The 17,601-nt window shown below is 33.1% G+C and overlaps 1 protein-coding gene across 2 annotated transcripts in view; it reads left to right on the top strand.

Moving 5' to 3' along the window:
• The window catches only part of GBE1 (1,4-alpha-glucan branching enzyme 1), a 279,362-nt gene that overhangs the window by 177,599 nt on the left and 84,162 nt on the right, over positions 1-17,601 (top strand). For both annotated transcript variants that reach the window (XM_088024239.1, XM_028116733.2), the window contains exons 8-10: positions 6,618-6,733; positions 10,781-10,908; positions 15,439-15,537. In XM_088024239.1, the coding sequence (XP_087880365.1) occupies positions 6,618-6,733; positions 10,781-10,908; positions 15,439-15,537 (343 nt within the window). The remainder of the gene's footprint in view (positions 1-6,617; positions 6,734-10,780; positions 10,909-15,438; positions 15,538-17,601) is intronic.

The raw sequence follows: 17,601 nt of genomic DNA, 5'->3' as shown, positions 1-17,601 counted from the left end.
AGATCAAAGCATGGAGTTTTGTTTCATGGTGTGAAGATGTACTATTTGATAGCCATTCAGCTTCAAAGATTGTGGAATAACTAAGAAAAATTTATAATTCTCCTTAGATTTGTATATTTAACAATTCTTTAATAATGTTTCCTATTAATTATACAGTACTGATAGTTTTAATAACATCCAGGGGACAAAGTTGCTTATTTTGAAAATCCCAGAAGTTATTCAGGACCACAATTAAAAACAACATTTTGGCAAATAGGTTTAAATTACAAAATGTAATTTCATCTAATAAATGTTGTTATATCTGATTATACTTGTTCACCAAGAAAACTTGACTGTTTTATTTCATTATAAAATTCATTGGCAGAATGTGAGACAATCAACAGTTTTTGATTTTAGGGATATTTTCTAGAAACCTTAATACTGGAATTATCTGTGTAACAAAATTTCCTTAATAAAGCTTCATTACTTGATTACAGGTTGAATATTTCAGACACTAAACCAATTAGAATCCTGATTATTTTAATTGCCAGAAATTCTTAAATGTATATATTATTCAGCCATATATTCAGTTTTTATGTCAGACACCTGTTTGAAAGTCAGCTGCATTTTATTATCTTTTTCTGGATCGTAGCGATTTTGTTTTGCTTAATAAAATATGAGTAATCTAATCAGTTAACTTGGCAATATAGATCACGTAGTATTAGTTTCTAACAACTAACATGTTAATTAGTTTAATATAAAAAGCTAATAACTAAAATAGGTTACTTCTCATACACAGTCATCCTGGCCCCCAAAATATATATTATTTTGGCATCACCTTCTAAAATTTAGCATCTAACTCTTCCATTTGTTTGGAAACTAGGCTGCCCTTTGGTTTCTAAGAATAGGCTTTAAAACCCTTGTGTCAATAGAGAAATCTTAAAATAAAAGTCCCACCTTGTCTGCTGGAACTCACCAGAGTAAAACTGCTCCTAAATTCTGCCTTATATTTTTATGGGACTCTAATCAACGGGATATATCTACTGTGTGATGGGCTGTCTGATGACATTTTAAGGTAGAAAAAGTAAATTGCCTTTTTTATTGTACCCTTTGCCAGACATTTTCACGCTTTGATCAAGGCAAACCAGACAGTTGAGATGATTCAGTTTATTTATTACTAAAGGGCATGTTGAGTAATATTTCTCATTCAGTCATAATTTGGACTACATCATAACCCTTCTTCTCAGCCCCCCCCACAAAAAAAGAAGGAAAAATGGAATTTACAGGTACAGGACTCGAAAATTATGATAGCAGAAATAGTAATAGACATCTTTCAAAAATCTGTGTTTCCACTGATACCTGTTCTTTAAGCTTGTTCTGATGTTTTCTCTTTGAAAGGGAAATCTTAGATTCAGTAAACTAGTTCATTCATGTACAGGCTTAATGATTTCATTGTTCGTGTGGTGGTGGAAGGTAGCATGTAGAGCAGAACGCCTCAACCTGGACTCCTTACATATTTAAATTTTTTAAGATTAGTTATTTATTTTAGAGAGTGAGAGAGCAAGAGTGGGGCCAGAGAGGGAGGGAGAAAGAATCTCAAGCAGATTCCCCACTAAGTGCAGAGCTGACAGGGGCTCAGTTCCATGACACTGAGACCATGACCCAAGCAAAACTAAGAGTTGGAGGCTTAACTGACTGAGCCACCCAGGTGCCCCCACATTTAGATTTTTAACGTGTATTTAGATTCTTCCACTTGGTTTTGAAATCTGAGTACCTCTGAGGGAAAATTACTTTAGAAGTAGTTTTTCGATGTTTATAGCAGCAATGTCCACAATAGCCAAACTGTGGAAAGAGCCAAGATGTCCATCGACAGATGAATGGGTAAAGAAGATGTGGTCTATATATACAATGGAATATTATGCAGCCATCAAAAGGAATGAGATCTTGCCATTTGCAACGATGTGGATGGACCTGGAGGGTGTTATGCTGAGTGAAATAAGTCAATCAGAGAAAGACAATTATCATATGACCTCACTGATATGAGGAATTCTTAATCTCAGGAAACAAACTGAGGGTTGCTGGAGTAGTGGGGGGTGGGAGGGATGGGGGTGGCTGGGTGATAGGCATTGGGGAGGGTATGTGCTATGGTGAGCGCTGTGAATTGTGCAAGACTGTTGAATCACAGATCTGTACCTCTGAAACAAATAATGCAATATATGTTAAGAAAAAAAAAGAAGATAGGAGAGGAAGAATGAAGGGGGGAAATCGGAGGGGGAGACGAACTCTGAAAAAACAAACTGAGGGTTCTAGAGGGGAGGGGGGTGGGAGGATGGGTTAGCCTGGTGATGGGTATTAAAGAGGGCACGTTCTGCATGGAGCACTGGGTGTTATGCACAAACAAGGAATCATGGAACACTACATCAAAAGCTAATGATGTAATGTATGGTGATTAACATAACAATAATAAACAAACAAACAAACAAACCTAACATACACACACACAAAAAAGAAGTAGTTTTTTCCAATAACCTATAGTTAAGTATTTTATAATTATATAATGTTAGGCTGTGCTTCTTGCAGAAAAAGAGTTAGTATAGCACAATTACGACTGCTATTCTTAGAAATGTCTGCCTGCAAGATTGGCCCCTACCTAGCCGCTGGGGACTTGGGTTTGGAGAGGGTTCTCACCATTCCTGGGACTGAAAACAGTTTTTCACTGCACCTAAACAGTTCATACAAGCCATGTATCTTATACTGAACACCCAGTTTCCTTCTGGGAATCTAGGTTTTGATATGTGTCAAGGCAGAAGATACCCAGTCACCAGCCTCCAATAAAATCACTAGGAACTGCGTTTCCAGTGAATTTCTCTGGTAGACATTTCACAAGTGTCGCGACAGTTTGTTGTTGGAAGGATTAAGTGTGACTCCATCAGGAGAGGACTCTTGGAAGCTTGTGTCTAGACTCTGCTGAACTTTGCTCCATCCGTGTGCTTTTTCTTTTGTTTATTTTGCTTTTATCCTTTTGCTATAATAAATCATACCCATGATTACAACCAAATGTTGAATCCTGTCTGTCCTATTAGTGAATCACTGAACCTGGAGGTTCTGGTGGACCCCTGGCATAGCTTTCCTCTTATAATTTAAGTTCAGTGATCTGGGATAAATAATATTATATAATACTTAAAAACACTGTCTATATTCAGTTGGATGTTTACCTAGTGTAAGAAGAAAAGGGGGGGAGCTACATCTTCATTCCAATGACAATATAAACACTCTCTGACCTACTATTTTTCAGCTTTGAGTTCTGGTTCATGTCCATGAAAGGTCTGGTCATTTTATAGACTCAGATCTCAGTCTTCCTGGTTCTCTGTTTTGTTAGATCTCCAAAGTTCTGATTTTATACAATCTGTGTTCTAAAGTTAGTTTCATCAGGATGCTGAGTTTACCAAGAGTGAATTAGTCCATCTAGATTTATCATGTAAGATGATAAGAGACACAAAATTGGGATCACAGAGATATTGAGAACATATTTATGAGTCTGTCTTCCCCCATTTCCTGCAGAGATAATTTTTTCTTAATAAAAGCTAATTATTTATAAAATATTACTCTTATAGGGGCACCTGGGTGGCTCAGTCATTAAGTGTCTGCCTTTGGCTCAGGTCATGATCCCAGGGTGCTGGGATCGAGCCCCGCATCGGGCTCCCTGCTCAGCGGGGAACCTGCTTCTCCCTCTCCCTCTACCCTCCACCCCCCGCTTGTGTTTCCTTTCTTGCTGTGTCTCTGTCAAATAAATAAATAAGATCTTTAAAAAAAAATTACTCTTATAAGACTAATTGTTGTTATTGTTGTTGTTACTTAACTCTTAATAGCCAAGTTTTAGAAAATGTATATAACCAGAGAATGAATATTTTTAACTTTTGCTTTTCATTTGCTGCTGCCAACTTTAAAATTTTAGGTCTGATTTTTTTTTTTCCTTGAATGTATTCCCTGAGATTTTGTTATGAAAAATAAAACTTTCTATATTTTATTTCTTTACTGTTTTTGTTCTAGATAGTTTGGTCTCCTATAAAATTTTGTATATCTCTTTTCTGTAGAGACAGATAACATATCTAGTTTATGCTTCATCCATGATTTATAAAACATAAAATAAATTATTTTGAGAGCTCTACAAGTTTGATTTATTCCTGTCAGTTTAATCTTGTGGTGATTTTGTCCCCCCCAGGATTGTTGATGTTGTTTAGACATTGTTTCAAGTTAAGAGCATTTCAAACTCTAACATGTAGAATTTACTATTTTCTTAACCCATTAGATTTTTTTAATTTAGATGCTCCATTGTCATTGCTGTTTCTTTTTAGATTATCACAGGGAATTCTTTTTCTGTTTACCCGTGCCAGGAATCTGTCTACTCATATAGTCACAGCTAAATATGTCTTTTTCTTTTAATGTGTTACACCTTTTTTGGTCAAGAAGAGAACAGATTAAATATTGTAGTAATAGGAATGAGTAGGCCATTAATAATGCTGCCCATAATCATCAACTAAATTATATTGTGCAATGCTTTCTTTTCAGTTATTAAATTCACATCATCCCCCTTTTTTGTTTTTATTGGATTGCACTATCACTGGCTCTTTTTTTTTTCTTTTATCTTTGTAGAAATTAGGACACAGTTCTTACTTTTAAACCTGTGTCTAGTCTGCCTAGGAAACATTCAGTCCATAATATTTATATTAGAAATTGATAGCAACTGTCCACAAGCCCAAGCTGGTGGCATAAACAACTATAAGGCTGGTATTGGAAAGTGTGCAGTGGCAGGGACTGGGAAGAGCTTAGGAGGTCCATATTCTGTCTGCAGGCATTCAAAGTGAGAATTTGAAGTACTCTGCAAGGTAAACAAAACAGTGGTGCATGGCCCATTAGGCCCAGAGACCTTTTATAGTCTCTTACATACTCATATCTTCATACATCTACCCAATATATATAGTATTTAAATAGGTTTTGTTCCTACTCTGGGGTATTTTTGACTAAAAATATCTTTCCATTTACCTTTCAGAAGTAAAATGTACATTACCAGTTGAATAGCCAAATGAGAAAAGTATGTCCTTTTCAAAATATTGTTTACCAAGGATTATTGATAGGGAAGTTTCTTCATGTCTTCTTTCTGGAGTACTCCTATAGCAACTTTGTTAAAAAAGTATAGACATGCTTCCTTTCTATTTTGCTGTGAACCAAAATGTCTCTAAAAAAAAAAAAATGAGCTTTTTAATTTAAATAAAACCTCAAAAAATGCATCGATATTAGAAAGTCCTATACAAAATAGAGTAATTTTGATTCTGTTTGGTTGTGGAATACCTCTTTGTTTTTATTAATTTCTTTTTGTTAAACAGAGTTGTTTTTTTTTTTTCCTTAACCCCCAAATGAATATGCATTCGTAGAAACATTAGCAAATTCTACCTTCATCATGGCTTGGAACTAGAATCTAAAACCTCCTCACTACCTTTTCAGATCTACTGGATTGCTTGTATTTCTGCTTTTTGGTTCCTTTTTTTTTTAATTTCAGTAAGTTTGCAAAACTCAAAAAGTAACTTATTTAAAGCAGTTAATTACTAACAACTCATCTTTCCCCAAAGTTTGGATTTACTCTTCTGAGGTTGATTGTGATGGCTTAATATCCACTTATGTCAGATTGCTCTTGAATATATGGAAGGTTTAAAAAAAATACATAAATTTTAACTGGGTTAAAGATTTGTGTTCGCTATAACTGCTTTGTCATTAAACTAAATGAGGTATTAAAGTCTTAAAACCAGAGTTATAATAAGATAGAGAACTCAACCATAACTGTATGAATAAAGAAAATACTAATTGACGATGCCTTCTTCTCAATTGTCCGAAATAGGCTTGTTTCGTGTGGCGTTTTTAATTGAGTTATAACATTTCTTTGTTTTCATTCTGTTTTTATGGATGTACGACTCTTTAACTTGGAAAATTTGTTACTTTATTACTCATGTGTGTTTTAGTAATTAGGTTTCTTTTCCTTTACCCTCACAAAATGCAAGTCTAGTAAATGTAATATTGGTTATCATGTGGTTGACTTTAAGTCTCTTTTTAAAATTTTTTATTCTAAATGTTATGTTTGAAATTGTAGAATGAGGAAATATTTTAAGCAAACATGCAAACATGAGGTAGTTTTTCTAATGATAATGAAATTATATTTTTTAAAAGGAGCTCTGTAACTATGGTTATGTTGTATGAAAAATCTTAATGAAAATTTAGAGATCAGTAACAGATTTTTTCATTGCTGTTGCTGTAAGCAATATTATATAGTAATCACTGTATGATTGCTGAGGACACAGCATTGAATAAGAGAGTCCCTGCACTTTGGACCCAATTTACATACTTTTTCTCAGTTTTTCTTAGATATTAAGTGATTTTGCAACCAAAGAAATTTAATAATCTCTTAGAATGAATTTCATCAAACAAATGTGATAAATAATAGTTTTCTGGTTTTTGTATATTTCATTGAGCATCATGATCCCTACGATATTTATAATTATAATTAATACTCTTAGCAAACAATGTATAACAATCAAAGAAACCACTATAAACAATGCATTTAAGTATATTTTTTTCTAATGTTTTAGCTGGGAAGTTTTAAGATTCCTTCTGTCAAACTTAAGATGGTGGCTAGAAGAATATGGCTTTGATGGATTTCGTTTTGATGGCGTTACATCCATGCTCTACCATCACCATGGAATGGGTAGGTAGCCTAATATATTACAGATGCAACGAATGATTTCATTTTTTTTTTTACTGGAATATTAAAACCAAGTTTAGAGTTCCGTTACACAGCTGCAATGACCATTATTGTTGGCTTGATTTTTATTAGTTTCATTGTGTATTTCCTTTCTCTAGTGACTTCTGATCTTTTTGGCAAGAGGTTGGATATAATTACATTTTATAAGTAAATAAACAATAATGCTTTTCTTTGAAATATACCTACTTAATAATATGCTATCCTTAATGTGTAGCTTTCCTCTAAAAGTGTTTTATTTATTTTTTAAAATTTTTTTCTATTCAAATCTAACATGCAATGTTAGATTAGTTTCAAGTATACAAAAGTAGATTCCACAATTCTGTTCATTACTCAGTGCTCATCACTATAAGTGTATACTTAATCCCGTTCACCTATTTCATCCATCCTCACACCCACCTCCCCTCTGGCAACCATCAGTTTACTCTGCATATTTAAGAGTCTGGCTTTTTGTTTGTCTCTTTTTTCTTTGTTCATTTGATTTGTTTCTTAAATTTCACATATGAGTAAAGTCATATGGTGTTTGTCTTTCTCTGACTGACTTATTTCACTTAACATTATACTCTTTAGACCCATCCATGCTGTTGCACATGGCAAGATTTCATTCTTTTTTATGGCTGAGTAATATTCCATTATATATATGGTCACAGCTTCTTTATCTAGTCATCTCTGGATGGACACTTGGGTTTCTTCCATATCTTGGTTATTATAAATAATGCTGCAGTAAACATAGTGGTGCATATATCTTTTTGGATTAGTGTTTTTGTATTCTTTGGGTAAATACCCAGTAACGGAATTATTGGATCATATCGTTCTATTTTTAATTTTGGAGGGGGCCTCCATACTGTTTTCCACAGTGGCTGCACCAATTTATATTCCTACCCACAGTGTACAAGGGTTCCTTTTTCTCCACATTCTTGCTAACACTTGTTATTTCTTGTGTTTTTTATTTTAGCCATTCTGACGGGTATGAGGTGGTATCTCATTGTGGTTTTGATTGGTATTTCCTTGATGATGAGTGATGCTGACTATCTTTTCATGTGTCTGCTGGCTGGCCATATGTTTTCTTCAAAATAATGTTTATTCATGTCCTCTGCCCATTTTTAATTGGATTATTTGGTTTTTTGATGTTAAGTTGTATAAGTTCTTTATATATTTTGGATATTAACTTCTTATCAGATACATCATTTGCATATATTTTCTACCATTCAGTAGGTTGCCTTTTGTTTTGTTAATGATTTCCTTCACTGTGCAAAAGCCTTTTATTTTGGTATAGTCCCAGTAGTTTAATTTTGCTTTTGTTTCCCTTGACAAAAAAGACCTAGCTAGAAAAATGTCTGGCTGATGTCAAAGAGAGTACTACCTATGTTTTCTTCTAGAAATTTTATGGCATCAGGTCTCACATTTAGGTCTTTAATCTATTTTGAGTTTATTTTTGTGTATGGTCTAAGAAAGCGGTCCAGTTTCATTTTTTGCCTGTAGCTGTCCAGTTTTCCCAGCACCATTTGTTGAAGAGACTGTCTTTTTCCCAATGTATTTTCTTGCCTTCTTTGTCATAGATTAACTGACCATAAAATTGTGGGTTTGTTTCTGGGCTCTCTATTCTGTTCCATTTATCTATGTGTCTATTTTTGTGCCAGTACTATTGTGTTTTAATTACTGCAGCTTTGTGGTAGATCTTGAAATGTGAGATTGTGATACTTCCAGTTTTGTTTTCCTTTTTCAAGATTGCTTTGGCCATATGGAGTATTTCGCGGTTTTGTGCAATTTAGGGTTGCATGTTCTAGTTCTGTGAAAACTACTGTTGATATTTTGATAGAAATTTCATTGAATCTGTAGATTACTTTGGATAGTATAGACGTTTTCACAATACTGGTTCTCCCAGTCCATCAGCAAGGAATAGCTTTCCATTTGTTTGTATCATCTTTAATTTTTCCCATCAGTGTTTTATAGTTTTCAGAGTACAGGTATTTCACCTCCTTGATCAAGTTCATTCCTAGGTATTTTATTCTTGTTGGTGCAAAGGTAAATGGGATTGTTTTCTTAATTTCTCCTTCTATTCAAATTAGTATATAGAAACTCAACATATTTCCTGTATATTAGTTTTGTATCTTGCAATTTTACTAAATCCATGTATCAGTTCTAATAGTTTTTGGTAGAATCTTTAGGGTTTTCTGTATATAGTATCATGTCATCTGCAAATAGTAAAACTGGTGAAAAACTGAGAGCTTTTCCTCTAATATCAGGAACTAGACAAGGATGTCCGCTCTCACCACTTTTATTCAACTGGAAGTCCTAGCAAAAGAAATAAAATGTTTTTAAGCCAACCATTTATCAGAGCACCTATAGGATGTGAACGTGACAGCAATTGCAATGAGAAATAAATAACAAAAAATAAATAAATGCGAACCTTTGTGAATGTGTAGGTCTCTTTGCATATTAAACACTGATAAAATGTGTATATTTTAAATAGATGTTCACAGTTAAAATTAAATTATAAATTAATTTATAATTAAAAACATTGATCAGAGATCTTCAGTTGAAAAATTGTTCAAAGAAGTGGGATCATGGAATCCTAATTCCTCAGTAGATAATATGGTGAATAATTATTATTTTTTAAAGGCCAAATATTTACCAGCAACAACCAATCTGAAAAAGGGACTTTAACCTGTAAATATTGAAAAGCGGCTGCCAAGGAAAGAAGCTATATTCAAAGCATCCTGCTAACTGCTCTTAGTCATGGTCTGCCCCCATGAAGTGTTCCTAGAAAAGAAGTTGTATCTATAAAACATGACAGGTTTCACTGATATCCTCCAGTTTGAGAGAAGATAACTTGAGGGATGAAGAAGGAAAGCATGGCAAAGGTCAAGAAAGAACCTCTCCTAGATTACAACACCTGCATAACCCTGTAGAACCTCTTTCTGCTGAGGGCTTGGTATTTTCCAGGGAATTGTGGAATTAGGGAAATGAATTGAAAAAAAATGAGATAAAGCAATCAACATCAAGACACAAACTATTCAATATATAAAATTAAGTGATAAAGAGAAGTTCAGCAGGTGACAGAAAGAAAAAGAAATTTACTTGTGTGGATGAAAACAGTGGCTGAACTCATACTTTTCTCTTGCCAACAGCAATGTATAAAAAATTGGGGGGAAGCAAAATTTGACTCAAGAATTTGATAATTGAATTGCCATTCCAGTATTAAATTGAAAGAGCTTGAGGAATAATACTTCTATAATTATATTTGAAAATACCATTTAGTGATGGGATCCAGGAAACTGAAAAAAAAAAGTGAGTCAAAATAAAAAAAACTTGTTATAGGGAAACAGAGGGAAAAGGCATGTATTGGGCACTAATTTGAATTAATTAAAAATAAGTAAACAATTCAAGAAATCAAAAGTAAGTAGTATAACTTCCATAAGTGCTATGTACTATAAGCAACCAAAATTAGGATGTGAGGGAAGAGAAGGTAGAAGTAAGTTGGAGGATGTTAAAATCTTTTTGTCATCATAGGAAATCTGTATTGCATAAATTGAAGCACATATTTAAAATAATATAAACACTATGTCTCAATGTTATGATGGTTTTCATATTTGCTTTTCTTCAAAGGGATCTAATAGGAACTAGCTAACATTAACATCTCTTGACATGAGAAAAAAATGTATCTAAAAATTGAAATATAGAATTTGGTATCATTTCATTTTTTTTGCTTTAAAATTATGTTAAAATTAAATTAAAATTTTCAGTTAGAGTGCTTTGTTTGCTTTTGAAAAACAAAAATTGCAGGATTGTCTGAATTCCAGATGTTTGCTATGGAGTACTTTTCTAAGATAGAATATATTTGCTGATGCTAATATTACATGGTATTGAGGCTCATTACATTTTGCTATGATAACAAAACTGATCTCAATAAACTAATTGGTGGGAGCATTTGTGCTAAGTTAAGGCTTTCATGTTAAAATAATGCATCTATATTGATTTTCTCTTCTGTAGGTCAAGGTTTTTCAGGTGATTACCATGAATATTTTGGACTTCAAGTAGATGAAGATGCCTTGATTTATCTCCTGTTGGCAAATCATTTGATTCACACGTTGTATCCAGATTCTATAACAATAGCTGAGGTAAAACCATAATGATCTCTACCCTCTGACCCCCTTTAATATAGAACATTTTGTCACAGCATACACTATTTGAATGATTAATCTCATGTTGTCAATAATTGCATAACCAAAATTATGCCCTGACTATAGTGCAGCTATCTTGTATGGGTGGCACATTATTTAGAATGCAGTGTTTTCTTATTAGGAGATAGTGTGCACTAATTACTTGTCATCATTTCATTGTTACAAAAGAAAATGCCAGTGGTTAGAAAGTAAAATATCCTAATCAGTGGACAGGTCCTTCCGCCATGAGACCTTCAACAGAGAAAAGAATTGAATATTAATGTGTGTCTGGTTTTTTTATTTATTTATTTTTTCTTTTCTGGTTTAATCATTAGAGATGGCAGGGCTCACTGCCTGCAAGCTTCTCTGAAGTCTCTCTTGTTCTGATGCGATTACCTTTCTTGTTTATGTTATTGCTCTTGGATTGCCAAATGTTCACTAGTTATTCATGATTACTGAAGGTTCATGATTAACTGTCCCAAAGCTGCACTGTAATGATATAATTCGGTATATGCATAATTGACAATTCCCCTCTTGGTGATAAATGTGATAAATTAAGAAGTTTGTTAAATGCTTATGCTAATTTAGATTTAGTTCTAAAATCCCTCTGGTTTTCTGAGTCCTCTTACTAGAAATTATTAAAATTGAATTTAGTATGTTAAAACTGTTCTGTACAAAGTGCAGTGGTTGGCATCTGAAAATAGCAAGAATATCCTTAAAAGCGTCAGAGTTCAGTTGTATTTGCACATTGTTGGCATTTAGTTCATGGGAATGAAATGCAGTAGTGACGGTCTCCTTTCTGTGGTATTTATTATTTGTATAGACTTTTTTTATCCATCTTTTCTCAAAACCCTGAATCTTCAACTAGATGGAATGATTTCCTTGTTTATCTTTGAATAGAGAACAGTTCCTTTCTTTAGACATTTTGTCTTCTAAATATATTCTAGGAACAGAAAAATGGACCCTAAATTTCTAGAATAAATTATTACACAGATTTTTTAAAAAACACAATTATAATAACATTTTGATAAACCTGTATTATTCTACACTATATACCTGCCTACATTTGGTCATATCTTATAAATCTTACTAATACTTGTGCTAATTACTTTATGTGCCAAGTATCTTTTAATGTCAGAGTGTCTTTTATATGAATTTATTTTATCTGTCAAACATCAAAAAACTTTGTCAATTATATTTATGACAATTCAAAGCAGAGACAGTATAAATGAAAAGTTACTACAAACAATTAATGATAGTACAAATCAAAAGTGGGTACTGGAAAAAAAGAAGCAATTATTTAATACATGAAACTTAAAATTGTTACATTGATCTTTCCGTTCATTTCAAGTAAAATAGTTTCATGATCTCGGGAGCCCTTGTCTGATTATCAGTGTTTCTACCAATGAAACTTTGAGACTTTAGCCTACTTTATGTTACTTGGTTTTAGATTTTTTTTTTAACAAGATGTGTCTTCAATTTATTCTACTTAAATTGAAAACTACTTCAATTTCAGTACATCACTTTTCTGTCTAGTGGGAGTCTCTTCAAAATGTGAAATTGATCCTCATGAACTTTTTTTTTTAAGAAAGGAATGTGGTGTAACAAATAAGTACTGTAGTTTATATAAAGTCCTATAGTAGAAATTTAAATTTATTTATGATAGTTACTAAAATTGAAGACTTATTTTCCTAGAATGTATCTACCATTTCCCATGGTTCTATTTGCTATATTAATTAAAAGTATTTTTTGATTGAGGTTCCCCCCCTTTTGGAATAGTCATAAGATACCCTTAGATATTAAAAAATAAAACTACTTCAACTTTATTTTGAACACATGGTTATTTTTATACGCTATGTTGGTAGGTATTGACTTTTTTACATTTAAAGTATATTTATTTTAGTGCCTTTATGTTTACTTTTTTTTCCTTTTAAGATTTTAAAAGGAAAAGGATAGTCATAACTCTTCTCTTTCAAAAGATGGCTACAAATATCTCATGTGCATTAATGGAGTAGCTTTCTAGGATTCAGATTTAGGAGTCAAGACCAACTGGTGTCCAAATGTTTTTCTTAGCATATTCTATTTCCTATCAAAGTATTCCTAAAACTATCTTTAGAACAAATATAGAATGCGTCTTAAGGTTCCTTGAGAAAATTATCTTGATCTTTAATACCAGCCTATCACCAGTGTTAGGAAAACTTAGTCGCATGAAAACTCTTTTGGGAAGTTATTTTGTCTATAATTCCAGTGCCTAACACGAGTGCCTGGTATTTAATACATATTCAACCATTGTTTATAAGGAACCAAACTAAATGCCTACTATAATAGTGAAAATATGACATATTATAAGATATAACTTTTAATTTTTTTCTGTTAAGCATTCATCCTTTTCACTTTTTTGTCCTTTTTTTCAGTTATAAACTGTGAAGTACTATGTAGAAATAAGATATTATTGACAAATACTTCATTTTCTAACAGATATATTCCACTATGCACTATATTTAAATGTATCTCTCTTTCATTAGAAAACAATAAATTATTTTAGAAGTCCAAAGAGGTCATATATTTCTTTTTTTACCAGCTTTTCTGTGTGAAGAGTTTGCGGATAGTGTTGTATACGAAGAAGCATTTGAGTTTAAGTTTCAGAGAGCTGAGGGTATGTGATAGTCTTTTATAGAAAGTAAGGATAATAACGCAAGGAAGAGTTTGGGCAGTGACGCACATAGAAGAGTTAGTGACAAGCACAGGGAAGAGTAAATATTCCAAAGTGAATGATGTATTTAGTACTTGAAATATAATAGTAGAAATTATGGTGGAAATCTATAGGTCTCCCCGTTGCATTTTCTGTGTACTTCAGTTAACAATTATAACAACTACATCACGTTATCATTTCATGATAATAAGTGTGTATATGTTTAGTTAGGTTCTATTTATAAGGAAGTTATATGAAGGTCAGATATTATGTCTTATTTACCTTTAAATTCCTGACAGCACCTATATTTATTCTCTCACAAAATGGTATTGAGTTCCTGCTTTATGCCAGGTACTCTTATACTACTCTGAATTCTTGGCATATATCAGTGAACAGCAAAAACCACAAAACCCTTGTTCCATGGATCTCACATTCTAACAGAAAGTAAAGAGGCAAATAATCAAATAGGAAATTATATTGTTAATACTTAAAGTATGATTGTTGAATTGAATCTTTAGCTAAAGAATTTGAGTTTTTAGTTATTGGCTATTGGAAGCTATTGATGGGCAGTGATAGGGCACTGTCTCATAAGATGTTAATTTGGGGGGCACCTGGGTGGCTCAGTTGGTTAAGCGCCCAACTCTTGATTTCGGCTCAGGTCATGATCTCGGGGTCATGAGATCGAGCCCTGTGTTGGGCTCCACAGTCAATGGGAAGTCTGCTTTCCCCTCTTTCTCTCTCTCTCTCCCCCCTTCACTCTCTGTTCCCCCACTTATGCTCTTGCTCTCTCTCTCTAAAATAAATAAATAAATCTTTAAAAAATATATTAATTTGGCAGCAGTTAGAGTGAAGGGAAACTGGAGATGGGGAATTCCATTTGGAAGCATAATGGTCTAAGCAAGGAGTAATGAATATTAAATAAGACAGTAGCTATAGAAATGGAACAAGGGAAAAGGATTTATTTGAAAGATGTCGTAGAGTTAGAATTGCTAATATGTGACTCATATTTCACCATAGTTGCTGGTATAATACATTTTGCTACATCTGGGTCCTTATACCATCTTTTTTTTCCTTATGTGTTTATTTGATTATCAGTAATAATCTAGTGGTGGCATGACAGAGAAGGAAGACACTCTGTTGAAGGGCCTGACATCTGAGTCCTGACTCTACTCTTGAGAAACATATCTTTAGAGATCCCTTCACCTGAGTGAGCTTCAGTTTCTGTATCTTCTAGATGAAGAGGATCCACCAGATAACCTTAAGACCCATTTCAAGTGTAGCTGACTATACTGAAAGCCATCTTATTGCTTCATACTTAATGTACTAAGTCTTTTTCTATCTCATCGGAAGATAGGTCCTCACAAAATATACTCCTTGCCAGTACTGTATGTGAAGAGAATAAGTATAACAGATATATGCCACATGTGTTTTTGTGTTTGATGAAAGCAGTAGCAAAATGTTCATACATTAGCTCAAAAATAAGTCTAAGAAACTATGTTTTGGCAGTAATCATCTTACTTTTTTGTGTTCTCTATCTTGTGATACTAAGGAAAAGAAAAATAAAATCGCCTCATGAGATTGAAGTTGTCCTGCATTGAAAAGCATTACACAAAATGTTAGTAGGAAATGAGATATGCTGTCATAGTTGTAACTACTTTTACAATTCTGCTGCCCAAACACTCCAAAAATATATGCTCCCATTTACTGTTTTTATTTATTGGCCTAGAATTTACTGTCAAAAATGTAGTAAGAATCTGAGCAATGTGAATTGATAATGCTGATGTATTTTGTTGCAGGATGTATCAGGAATGCCAGCTCTCTGTTCTCCAATTTCCCAGGGAGGAGTTGGTTTTGACTATCGATTAGCCATGGCAATTCCGGATAAATGGATCCAGGTAAGATTTCATGCAATTTTTTCTTCCTGTAAATACTCTGTATTATGTTGGTTTATTTATTATCTCTTTGATTTATTTCTTAATTTGTGGTCATTAGTTACAAATACTATAATTATTATAATTGAAGTATTAAATTTTCCCACTAGTGTGTTGATTCTTGTACCTTTTTAATAAGGTACTTCACAAACTTCTAAAAGTTCTAGTTTAAAGTATTCATACTTGAGTTATTCAGATAAGGGGAAAATATTAATATAACTTTAGCTGTAGTACATGGAATTTTGCATTATCAATGCAGTTTTATGAAACTTCAGTGCTCTATATTTAAGACACATTAAACGTCGAGGCATCCATTTCTGCCTCCAAATCATCAATGTGGAAGTTACTCCTTAATTCCCAGTACTTGCTTCATAGCATGTTTCTTCCTCAATAGATTTAGATTCATCCATTCCTTTACTTAACATTTAGAAATCCTTACCATGTGTCAAGCACTAGGGATGAGTAATTGTACATGACACCTTGCACATAATTTGTAATACAATTTTATTAAATTTAATGACATTTAAGTACCTTGGATTATATTTTGTTTTATTTAATGTTTGCCTAAAAGACCAATGTTGTTATATAGACTTAGATTTGACATAGAACATTTTTGAGTGGCTATGTCCATAACCATAGGCTGAATATGTGTAAGAAGTCAGCTATGTCTCGAATAATCATAGCCTTCTGATGATCCCTTTGGTACAGACATGGACTGGGGCCATGACATCACAGGGACAGACCCATTGAACTTTGCATAGAAAAACCATGGAGCCCACTCTGAAGGAAGTGGTTACTATAATCCTGTCTTAACTTTCTTTCCTGTGCCCCCAGGCAATTTGTACAATGCACAGATGTGACATTAAATCTTTACCAACATAATTTCTGCTTCTCTATTTATAATGATTCCTTAGACACTGTCAAGTTAAAAAAGCAAATGTTTTCCAGAGATGATTAGACTCAGAAATCAAAGAAACAAATATGTATTCTAGCTTTAACACCTGGGAACATTGCTTTATATCTGTCATTTAAAAAAATGCTGTGGTCCTCAGTTTTCTTACCCTGGTTTAAGGGTCTTTACCCACCATCTTTTAGGATTTCTAATCTTCCACGCAAACTTTTTTTCCCTCACGAGTGCCAAATCTTCCTTTTTTCACCTCCTACTGGAAAGCCTTCGCCAGTTTTGTGCAGATTCAAGAATATTTCAAGGTGTGCATTAACCTATAATTATAGCCCACAGTGGGATATTTCCTTCTCTGAACAATGATGACAGTTTTAAAAGAAAGAATTAATTTAACTTATGAAACATTTTAGTACCTTGTATGCTCAAGGTACTGTACTAGTCAGTACCTCATAAGAATGGAAAAACATTGTATAGGATATGACCATCGTGTCTTCTTAGATCATGAATTCTCTAAAGGCACATGTCATTTTCTATTTAATATAATTATTTAAAAATCTTTGCATCACCAAAGTGGTTAATAAGACAAGATACAGTTAAAATAATATTTTTTAAAAACTCAGTGATTTCCCCTACTTATGTAATTTGTGCATTTAAAAAGATAATTCCATAAACAACTACTGTTTCCCCAAATGTCAGTAAAGCACACAAGAGTATTAATCCAAATAATAGCTGTACTCAGAATGTATGTGGTATTTATCGTGAACGTATGTGGTATTCATCGTGATTTACCCATAGGGTCTGAGTTAGGTTAGAATGCTAGATTTCATTCATGTTTTTGTTGTTCAAAAACAAATTATTTACCACTTTCTACTTCTCTTAGTTCAAAGACAGTAGTTTGGAATATCACATTTAATCATATTTAATCACTTACTGAACAAATATTTGCCTATCTAAAATATGGCAGATTTGCAGCATCTCTTTTCATTTTATTTGGTCATTTTTATTACCTACCTACCTTTTTTCACCTTTTTATGTTAAATTGATGTAAGTATTTAATTGAATCCATTCATTACACATAATTCCACCAAATGTTTATTAAGCACCTTGTATTTTTTTTTTTTAAG

The sequence above is a fragment of the Eumetopias jubatus genome, unplaced genomic scaffold (assembly GCF_037043125.1).
Source record: "Eumetopias jubatus isolate StellerSeaLion01/CBP00866 unplaced genomic scaffold, mEumJub1_p1.0 scaffold_1, whole genome shotgun sequence".
In the NCBI taxonomy this organism is placed as follows: Eukaryota; Metazoa; Chordata; class Mammalia; order Carnivora; family Otariidae; genus Eumetopias; species Eumetopias jubatus.
Note: the sequence above shows the minus strand (reverse complement) of the source record. Positions and strands in the feature narration are given on the sequence as shown.